General features: G+C 39.0%; 1 protein-coding gene across 7 annotated transcripts in view; it reads left to right on the top strand.

Moving 5' to 3' along the window:
- Nucleotides 1-11,209, top strand: part of STIL (STIL centriolar assembly protein) — a 39,638-nt gene extending 28,429 nt beyond the window's left edge. For all 7 annotated transcript variants that reach the window (XM_073357784.2, XM_073357781.2, XM_073357787.2 and 4 more), the window contains 5 exons: nucleotides 1,491-1,656; nucleotides 2,556-2,772; nucleotides 5,937-6,129; nucleotides 6,890-7,146; nucleotides 9,471-11,209. In XM_073357784.2, the coding sequence (XP_073213885.2) occupies nucleotides 1,491-1,656; nucleotides 2,556-2,772; nucleotides 5,937-6,129; nucleotides 6,890-7,146; nucleotides 9,471-10,302 (1,665 nt within the window). In that variant the 3' untranslated portion in view covers nucleotides 10,303-11,209. The remainder of the gene's footprint in view (nucleotides 1-1,490; nucleotides 1,657-2,555; nucleotides 2,773-5,936; nucleotides 6,130-6,889; nucleotides 7,147-9,470) is intronic.
- Nucleotides 11,210-11,493: the final 284 nt, after the last annotated feature.

Here is an 11,493-nt window from a genome sequence, read left to right on the forward strand (position 1 = left end):
TCTCTGGTAAATATTTTCTAAAAATAACCCTAATGAAATAACTTGGTTATAGCTATCTTTTTGGTTGGAAGAAGGGATCCTGTCAAATTGGGACCCAATTCTCTAAGTAGGCAGCTCTGCTGATGATTGGTCTCCGTTAAAGAAAATTGAAAGTGATTTGATTTTTCTCATTCAATTATTTTGGAATTACAGTCAAGTAACGCAGGTAAATATTTGCTCTGCTTTCAGCAATCTGTTTAGTATTCCTAGGATATTACTTTCTGGGTGGGTAGAGACAGCTAACTGCACAGTTTAATGAGCCATGAACTAGTTTGGAATTAATATAAATATATGGTGAAAGCACAGTGCAATCTAATGTGTTTTCATCTACCATAACTTAATAGCTTACAACAGACTTGTGTGACCTTTTTTTGAGAAGCATGAATATCTCCATTGTTTGCAACATGCCATTGAAATTCAGCAGGGTCAAAGCACTGTGGTTGGACTTGTGCTTTTCTTTTGGTTGTCCTATGGAATTCCATTCAGGATAAATTAAGTGGTCATTTCCCTTCTGTCACTTGCATTCCTCTGGAAAATTGTCAGCCTCCCAAAATGGTAGCTGAACAAGATCATTCTAAAGAGCCAGGCTGCTTCCGGAGCAGTTGTAGTAATAGAAGGTGGAGCCAAGCCAGGTTCCCTTCCTCCTCCACCTCCTGATTACACCCCTTTCCCCCACCATGGACTCAGCATGAGGGACCAATGGCCCATTCTCTCCCTCAGCCTGGCCTCCAGGATGATAGCCTTCTCCTTCTGCGAGCTAGTGTAGTTCAAGTGTCAAATTGAAGCTTCAGGGTTCAAACCCAATAGATGATGCAAGAGGAAAGTGGAAGGACTGTAGCAATAACAGAACTTATCTGTTTTTTGTCTGTTTTAAGAAAAAACTAGGAAATGACATTGAAATAATATTATTTAGGTTGCAAAGGTAAGCCCTCCAAGGTTGATGCTAGATTTTTGGTTGCCCGTGAAACCTTAAGTCTGCCCCATTATGCATATGCATTATGACACCGTATTTAATTACATGATCATGTACTGTTTTTCCACAGTACCCCGGCCTCCTTCAGTGAACAGGATGGATGCAGAAGGGGGTAAATCTGGCCTTTCCAAGCTTTCATGTACTTAGCTTTGCAACCTAAACAATGTTTTTCTCCAGGAAAGGGGGGAGGTGCACCAAAGGGATAGTGGAAATAGGTGCATGAAAGCTTTTTGGTGTAGTTCTTCCAGCATGACCTTCATTTGCCTGCTATTCCAAGCTGAAAACAGACTCTTTAAATCATGCCAAACTCTCTGATGGTAATTAAAATACCATTAAATTTGTCTTGTATTGCAACATAATCAGAATTTGAATCCAGATCTTCAAAAATGAAAGTCTAGTATGGTAACTCACTGTCAGCTAGTGTCCTGAGTTTATTATACTTGCCATGCAAGTGATACTCTCCTGATAACTGTTCCAGATCCAGCGTTTGTTGGAAGCACAAACTCTTCAGCCTTGTTCTACGAAAACGACTATAGGTAACAATGCCCTACCGTCTGAGAAGCAGTTGGAATTTGTTGCCATGGAAACACAGTCTTCCCAAGGTTTACACATGAGAAAAAGTGTGAGCATTGCTGTAAGCACAGGTAACCCCCTTTTTTTTTTTAAATTCCTCTTCAGAATGACAATGATATAAACCTGTTCTTAATATTGCTTAGACTTCTCTCTTGGGCCTGATTTTCAGAAGTGCTGAGCACCCACCCATCTAGTCATAGTCAATCCGTTGTTAGAGGCTAAGCACCTCAGAAAATCAGGCCTGTCCTTTGGGAATTGTCATGCAAGGTCAGACAGGAGTTGTCCTTGACAAGGGAATGAAGGCTATGCGTTCAACCCGTGACTCGGTCACAAAAACTTTGGTCCCTTTTTCTATACATGTACCTACTCTTGCTTTAGGTGTAATAGTTTGAATGCTGTATGGCGTACTATCAAATATTTATCCAGGACAACTTTAAGGTTCTCCATTTTTCTCCAATACTATATGCTAAGTACTGATGTCATATCTATCTTTGGGGGAAAATTAACTCCCTTTAATGTCAGAGTCACACAACTGAAGCCAGTAGGCCATAAACTAATGTATCTGGTCCTATTAACCTTTATTACAAGGTTGTGGCTGGTTTGGAGGGGGAGATGGGCACATCCCTTTCTTCAAAATGAATTTAGGAATATAATTAGTCTTGTATACCTCTATCTAGTCATTTTGTTTGTTAAATAAAACACAGCATTATTTGCTATTGTACATAAAGTAACAATGTTAATTTTGGCAGTTATTTCATTAACTAAAGGCAAGTTTCTCAGATTTTTTTTTCCGAACAGTGTTTTAGAACTTGTCATTTTAAAACCAAAAGCAAAATAAAACTAGAGAAAATAAAACCAAACACAGCAATGGCTTTAATTTCTGTAACTGTAGAGAATAAATGTATTTGAAAACCAAATGACCTTTTCAAAACTGTTAAAATCACAATCTGCATTAATTTTCTTCTGCTAGGTGCTAGCTTATTTTGGAACGCACCACGTGAAAAGCAAGACGACTCTGTGTGTCCAGTTAAACAAGAGGACACTGAAATATCTAAAGAAGATATAAGCATTTCTATGAACACTGAGCAAGATACAAGTATTGCCTCCTCATTAAAGGCTGTTGACATACCCAGCTTTGTAGAAAGTAGCCATCTTGTAGAAGAAGGAACTAACCAGACTGGACTCAGGTAAATATTTGATTTGAAAAATCTTGTTTGTGGGTTGATAGTACTTGTTTACTGTTTAAAGTAACGTCATGTAGAAGCGACTGACTTTCTTACAGAACTTCGTCAGTTGGCATCTGACTTAATTAAATGTTGTGTATAATTCCTTCCTCCTTTTGCCTTTAATCCCCTGTCTACAAAATCATTTGTGCAGGCGTACCAAATATAGTTGCCCTTGGCAGTCAGGCACCGCTGGTGGCAGCAAAATCCCTTTAGGTAACTTTTTTTTAAAAATTGCAGAGATCTTCCAAGATCCTCCCCTTAAATCACCAGGGGAAACACTGCTATACTTGCTTATCATTTTCCTACATGAGCTCTGCGCTGCCAGCGTTAAAATTGCTTATGGTTCTCTGGGGCTGATTTATCCCCAGGACTAAAGGGTTGAAGGTCATATGACCTGAGTATCTCCCTGGATTCTTCTATGTTTCACACCTAATTACTGACTTTCTTTTTTTCCCTTGTGTTCTCACTGTACTAAGTCAAAATATAGAATCTATTAATGTGGCACCAGAATAAGCCATTTTGATTACTTTTAAACCTCCATTCACAATTTTACAATGATGTTAAGAAAATTTAACTCAAAGCGCTTCTTGTATTAGAATGAGATTAGTTTTCCATGCATAGATATTCTCAGTCTTTTCCCTTGATAAAGAATCAAGTGTTTTCATTTTCAGATAGCTACATAAATATAAAATTCTGATCCAGTACATTTCACAGATGTAAAAAGCTAAGTGAAGAGAGACCATTCAGGTCAGATTAAATTAGATGACTAAAAATAGTCATACTAGAAAAAGAGTAGTCATTAAATTGATAAACTATGGATTTCTTTACATTTAAAACTAACTTGGGGCTCTGAATTAGAATTAGGGAAGTAGTATATGCATGTAGTTTTAGTTAAATGTGAGCATTGGTTCAATCAGTCCTTTTCTAACATGGCTTGTTTTAGAGAGAACTCTAACTTGGCTTTATACACGTGAAGTACTTTGATGAATTCTTCATAGGAAGAATGCACAGTAGCACTGGGTTTTACCTGTTTGTTTTTGCTGGGGATAATGAATTGCTTCTCCTTGCAGTAATTGATAACCTGCATTGACTATCTGGCACAGCACATGATTTAAATCTTATCTCTTTCAACATGCACTGTTGATTGGTTTGGGTTCCGATATTTTCGCTATCGTTCATGTTTGTTTCTGGGGGTCACACAGAGATCTATCTGGAACCCCAGCATTATCGTTCCTTCTAGCCTCAACTGTTACACGTTTGTAGATAACACCCAGATACAGTAGTTTCCCCATGCCCTGTGATAGTTCACTCTGGCATATCTGCCTTTCTGATGTGTGAAGACTTGGAATCAGATTCTTTCCTGAAGCTCCTATTCATGTCAGTAACAGTGAAATTTTTCAGTCTGGACTTCACTTATCTTATGGTAGAAACCAGCTGAGTGCATAGCACTGTGAACATGACATCCATTCAGCCCAGGTTGATATTTTCTTTAAAACTATAGTATGTGAAAATATCGGTATGTGTTTACAGTAAAACATAGTAACAATTCTTATTACTAATATTAGTGTTAAAATGACTTCATGTTGAACTAAAAAGCAAAACAAAAAAGTCCCAAGGGCTTTGAAGAAGCAAAAAATTGCTGATGGTTTGAAAACGCTGATGCAGCAGGTGAAACAGATTAAGGCCAGAGGGGACATCATTCGTTCATCTAGTCTGACCTCCTGTGTAACACAGGCAACACAATGTCGTCCTAATGAAAGTATATCAGACAAGCATTCAGTCTTGTTTTGAAGACTTACTCCTGAGGGAATCCTTCATCACTGCGCGTGCACAGAATTCGTGTCCCCCGCAGCTATCTTTGCTTCTCCGGAGAAAAATGGCTTCTGACAGGGAAGCAAAGGGAAGCCGCAAGAGTAGGCCACGTTCCCCTCCCTGGCATTGCAGGCAGGTCAGTTCAGGTGCCTGGAGCAGCCGGTAGAGACATAAATCACTGCCGGGGAGAGGAAGGCTGGGAAGTCGTGAGAGAGAGACTCTGTCCCTCTTGCTCATTATTGAAGCGTATTTGGTGTGGAGAGGCAGGGCTTTGGGGTGTTTCTGAGGAGTGGGGCAGGCTCTGTCCCGTCAGGCAGAACAGAATGTAGCAGCCTGCCTGCTTAGTGAATTGTTCCCATTTTCTTTGTGAATTCCCCACGGGAGTATAAAACAGGTGTAAAAGTTTTAAGGCTCCTTTACATCACTCTGGCAATGTAAAGGACAGTGGCCTTATAAATGCTTATGGTGCTTTTGTGATTAGACCTGGTCTAAATTTTTGTACTGAACATTCCTATCAAAATGTGCTCCATGAACTCTTTGCTACTGACCTTTCTGGAGCGGCTCAGTAGCCAATATAAATTGTGAGTTTCATTCCCCAGCCTTCACTTGCTCTTTAGTTGCTTATGATGTAACACAGAGCATATGGCTGCATATATTTGTTGATTAATAACTAGAAATAAAGTGTCAAACCTAGCTACGTTACTGTTAGGCCAGCTCCCATTCTCCATCTATTGTATTGTAGTTTAAATAAATTACCAAAATAATTGAAACCAGCATGATTTATATTGTGGTGTTTTGACAAATAAAATATGTGGAATTTTGCAGAATTTTAAAATATGTGCAGAATTTTTAATTTGGGGGGCAGAATTCCCCCAGGAGTAAAGACTTCAAGAGACAAAGAAACCACCACTTCCCTTGGTGTCTTGTTCAAATTGTTAATCACCTTCGCTGTTTAAAGAAATTGTGCCTTCATTTTCAGTTTTAAGTTGTCTTGCTTTACTTTCTATCTGTTGGTTCTTGTGCTCTTCTTCTTTTTGGTAGATTAGTAACCAGTATATCCCTCCTTATGAAGGTACTTGTATACTGTAATCAAGTCAGCTCTTGATGTTCTTTTTGACCAGCTAAACTGAGCTCCTGCAGCCTCTCTGAATCATTTTTGTAGCTCTTTACTGCACCTACTCCAATCTTTCAACATCTTGGAGAACATTAAGAGAAATTGAGAGATACAATTTTCCAAGATTTAGATTCATAAATTACTTTCAAACAAGGTAAAAAATAAATGGTGTATTAACTCATTGTTCTGTCTCCTTCAGAAATGAGCCAGTTTCCCCAACATGTGTTCCGAATTCACTGTTGGAAGAAAGCGCTAGCATGTATTTACAGACAGGACCCACAGAAGGGGCTAACAACCACATGGTGGCACCAAATGAACCAAAAACTGAGCATGCTGGTCCATCACTGCCTAGCCACCCATCCGATGATCAAAAGTTTTACCAGGACATATTGGTAACAGCATTTTAAAACAAACACTTTAATATCTGGCAGTCTTTCATATCTTACAATTATTTGCCACTTGTCATTCAGAGTGACAGGTTTCAGAGTGGTAGCTGTGTTAGTCTGTATCAGCAAAAACAACGAGGAGTCCTTGTGGCACCTTAGAGGCTAACAAATTTATTTGGGCATAAGCTTTCATGGGCTAGAACCCACTTCATCAGATGCATGGAGTGGAAAATAGCACTCCATACATCTGATGAAGTGGGTTCTAGCCCATGAAAGCTTATGCCCAAATAAATTTGTTAGCCTCTAAGGTGCCACAAGGACTCCTCGTTGTCCTTCATAGTATTTCTCATAACCAGAATAGGCTCCGTGCAATACACTACTTTGGCTTTCACATGGCTGAAACTGTGTATGGTTGTCACATGCATCTCAGCTCTTCTCCATGTTTTCTGTGGTGCAAAAGAGAGGCAAGCTTGTGACTTCCTTTTCGTGGAGGTTTAAATACTCATTCTGCCATTCACTCCCTTCTATGCATAAATGTTGTATTTTATTTTTGCACAACAAGTAATACACAACGTTTAGTGATACCAAGAGTTAACTTGGTTTGTTTGTCAGAATAAGTTTTTCATATCTAGCTGTAAGATAGTTTGATTTGGAGTAAATATGCCATAGATGACAAAGGAGTTTACTACAGAATCCTGTTTTGTGTTAAGTTCCTGTGACTTTGACTAGTTGGTCCACATGTGCTTATGCTTTTTTCCCTATGTAGGGTCAAGTAAATCACTTCTTAAAGTCACCCTCTGAAGAAAGTGGTTATCCATCTACAAAACAAACAATGGTCGGCAATGATGGTACCACATGTCGGAATATAAATAACCCAAAAGAAAGGAGTTCAGTATCTGACCCAGGCCTGACAGATAAAGATTGCGTGATTAGTGCAACCCTTAAGCAATTAAGGAACCTTGGAGTGAAAATTGAATCTCCTGACAAAATGAAGAAAAATGCACACAAAGTAGAGAATGCCAGGTAAAGTGTTAGCCTTCACTGCTCGTTCTCTTTCAGATAGAAAGACTAATAGGGACCAAAAGTGGGCAAGAAGTGATGCAGAAAGGGCCTAATGCATCACCTCCAGGACCACGTTTTTGATACTTGTCCACAGGGAACACACGCTTAGTCTGATCTTTTCAGTCTAGTTCATGCTAGGCACTACTAAGGCTGTTAGAAGAGAATGATGGGAAAGGCTGGACTCCATCCAGATATGTACACAGGCACTAGATACAGGATAGTCCTTTTTCTTTTCTTTATTTTTAAAAATAAGAAAAATTAAAGGCAGTTCTCAAACTTGCGTTGGGGAGTGCATCTAGCTAAACCATGGAGTTCCTGCTCTCACAGGTTAAACAGCCATATTGTTCTTTAAGGAGTGGTGTTTGCTGCTAGGTGTATCCCAGTGCAAAACTCTGAGGACTGCTAGAGGCTTTCTTAACCAATGAAACTTTTAAAATAAAATCAAGCATCTCTGTATGCTGTCTGGCTGTTTCGAGCCCTTCTTTGTCTTGTGTTTCACTGGTGTAAGTTTAGTTGTCATCAGACTTGTGCATGAGACCAAAACTGGAGGGACAGCAAACACATGAGATGAGGACAGAACCAATCAATAAAGAGACGTGGAGAGCTTAGAGCAGTGGGGAACTGGAGGCAATGAGAAGAGGTCCAGGCCTGAACCCATGGAGAGGGCATAGATTAAAAATGGAGGGTGGGAAAATAAAGGTTACCAAGGAGCCAACCCAGCTGCACTTAAAGCAAGCTTTGTTTTCATCTTGATGCATCTTTAGTGAGACCGTGTTTCTTGATTCATGTAAACGAAGAGTTCTGGCTGCTGCAAAGGAGGTATAGCATCAGGCAGGCAGGGGGGAGATGTCTGTCTCAAGAACTTATCCCCAGTAGGAAAAAGTTTGAGAATTGTTCTAACTTGCGTTGCAGCAGGTGCTTTTTACCAAAATTTAAGACAGCCTGTATTACTGGCTGTATCAAACTTTCCCCACCATCACTCTCAAGCTTGTGTTCTATTAATATGTTCTGTTAACATGCTAATAGGGGTGAAACTATAAAACAAACTAGAGGTCTCCTTTCTTGATATACCTCTTAAAAAAAATCCTCCCCTCCTTCTGTCATCTTTGTGGCTGACCAAAGAGACCTTCTTTCACAATTGTCTGCAACACAGTAGGGAACAAGCTAAGAACAAAGTCCCTCTTGCTTGTTTTTTGGTGGTCTATTTTTTTTTTTTTTTTTGAGCCAAAAATTTTCCTCAAGTCCGTCTTTCGCTGGAGTACGTGGGTAGATGCCTTTTAGTCTCTTGATATTGGGGAAACTGGATTTCTTAATCGGACGCATGTAGCCTGTAATAGATGAAGTAATGAGCACCAGTATCTTGGAGCTTGTCTTGACTGTGTGTATTTTTATAATTAGACATTACAAGAGTTTAGGGGAACAAGGACAGGAAAGAGTGAATTTCCTTCACAGACTGAAAGAGGTCTTGAAAACTATATCCTTCCGAATAACAATAAAAGTCTCTTAAAACTTACCCATTTCCAAAAGCCTGAAAAGGGATGTTGGAAAAATCTCTAGATGGCCTGATATTATTTTGACATGAAGACAAAAAAGCAATCCTTAACCAGTTATTGGGCTCACAAGAGAGGCTGTCTTCCATCTGGATAAAAATATTGGGCAACATAGCCGTATATAAATAATAGCCAGCTCTCACATAGCACTTTTCACCAGTAGATCTCAAAGCAATCACTAAAGAGTCCAATGTGATCCCCATTTTATAGGTGGGGAAACTGAGGCACAGAAGTGCTATAACTTGTCCTAGGTCACCCAGCAGGTCAGTGACCAAGCTAGGAATAGAACCGAGGTCTTCTGAGTCCTAGGCCAGTGCTCTAACCACTAGGACACATTGCATCTCTGGGCAGAGATCAACTAACTATTAATAATTAGTTTCTGGGTGGTATATTGAACTGTTGGTCTTAACTTACAAAGCCCTAAAGCCTCCCTGAGGCTTCCTGTCGCCATGTGACACTACCGAAGTTGTGATCAGCATTGGATCAGGGATGATTATTCTCAATCCACTCGTGGATCTTTTTCTGTAATGCAGATACTATTAGGTAAGACGCACAATCTTCCTATGTGAGGTGTGTGTTAATTATGTGAACAAATAGCCTGCTTAAAAGCCAGATATTTGGGGTGGGTTAAGAGGTGGGGAATACGCTTCACTGTGTTGGTATTCTGAAATGACCATGGAACATTCACACGGTATAAAGCTAAATTAACTTAATTTTCGGTGCTTTGTGTTTTAGCGTATTGGCCTGCATAAATCCTGAAGCAGTGGTCCCTGGACTAAACTACATGTCATTTGTTAATGTCGGCATGAGTGGGTTAACTCCCAATGGAGTTGATCTGAGTATGGAAGCAAATGCAATAGCACTCAAATATCTAAGTGAAAGTCAACTGACGCAGCTTTCTCTCAGTCACGCAAGTGAAAAAACCCCTGAAGATTCATCTTTCCAAAACCTCTTGCATACAAACATGGACAAGAGCATGATGGGTCTTAGCTTAATTTCACCAAACAATATGTCCTTTGCAACCAAGAAGTATATGAAAAGATATGGGCTCCTACAAAGTAGTGACAATAGTGAAGATGAAGAGGAGCTGCAAACTCAGAACTGCAGCATCTCTAGTATTGGCAAGTGTGAAGATGTGTTAGAGACTAACTTTAAGCCAATGTCAGAGGGCTTTAACTTCGGGAAAGAATCTTCTGAAGGAGTTTGTGAAAAATTATCCATTAACCAGAAACCTTACAAGGAGTCAACTGGAAGTTATTCTTTGTCAGAATCCGATGGTCCTGTGTTGAGAAATATTACAAATGAGGTCTTTCCTCCAAAAATACTACATCAACCTCATGAGAACTCACAGCAGATTCTGAAGGATTTAAAGCCAAAACCCAAACTTGTAGCTGGGAAAGTAGAGTTCACTCAGCAACCGGACAGGGAGAACCTAAGAAATGTTCGTCTCTTCCCTGAAAATCTACAAACTCCCACCCTGGAGACATTAAATCAGACAGACAGCATGAGTTCAGTTGGTACCTTTCTTGATGTAAAACACCTCAGACAGTTGCCAAAGTTGTTCTGAACCTTTTTTTTTTTTTTTTTGGGGGGGGGGGGGGGCTGGCAACCAGCATTTCTTGGATTTGAAGCCTTCTCAAGGTTGAACAAGATTAGAAGAAGCCAATGATTATGTTGCCTTTATAGGTCACTTAGCTTTCTTGGCAACAAATGACTAACAAAACTGAGTATGTGATACAGTTCTGGTCCGCCAGGTGCTCAGCTGACCAGGATTTGTCTGACAGATTTTTAAAGTACATATGTACTTTTTTGTTTACAATTTGGATACATCTTTAATATCCAAAAGGTCAATCAATTCAGAATAGTCTGGATGTAAGCTGTGCTCCAATATATTTTTAACTATGCCTGTTTCTTAACTTTTCAATTGCATTTTTTTAAGCATCATTGACATTTTTATACATTTATGCCAACACTGAGCTGTAGGGTATAATGTGTGGGTGGGAGTTTAAACTCAAATAGAATGAACTTAATGACTTTAAAGTCTACCCAAGCATGTGGCAGGTTACTGTATGTGGAAAAGCATAACCTTGATTTTAATTAGTATAAAATTATTTAAAATTCAGCCACAATTGCACATATAATAGATATTAAATGTATCATGAAAACCTAACAAGGACATCAGTAAAATTAGCACTTAATGATTTTTTTCTTCTCAATGAGTGTCTTCTATTTATTTGAAAAGTACATGTTAATCATAAAAGGCTAAGCAAATCCATAAGATACAAAACGGGCCTATTGATCTGTTGCTTATTTATGTTTGATGTGGTGGTTAATCCTTGTTAAAACACTTACAATCTAGCAATCACAGTTAACTGTTAAACGAGTGACTAACCTTGAGTAACATTGCAAGTATCCTGTTTCACATGGTTCAAACTTTTTAACAACTCTGAGTTCAATAAAGACAAGCAAACTAACTTGTTTACTTTTTGTTCTTCTGTGTTAATTTGTAAATTAACCTGTCATCAATGCTCTGGAGTGCATTACTGAAATAACCTTTTTTTATAATCCTATAAGATTTATACATTCGTTGAGTTCATGAATCTGTAATAAATTATTCATTCTCACTTGGTCCATTTCTGTAATGAGGTTTTAGTTGTTGGGGGTTTTTTTGGTGGGTGGGGGAGGTTGGTTCAGTATTTTTGCTGTTGTCACTAGCATCACTTACTAAATTACTTACAATCTTAAATATAACAGAAAA

This window comes from Lepidochelys kempii, chromosome 8 (genome assembly GCF_965140285.1).
Source record: "Lepidochelys kempii isolate rLepKem1 chromosome 8, rLepKem1.hap1, whole genome shotgun sequence".
In the NCBI taxonomy this organism is placed as follows: Eukaryota; Metazoa; Chordata; order Testudines; family Cheloniidae; genus Lepidochelys; species Lepidochelys kempii.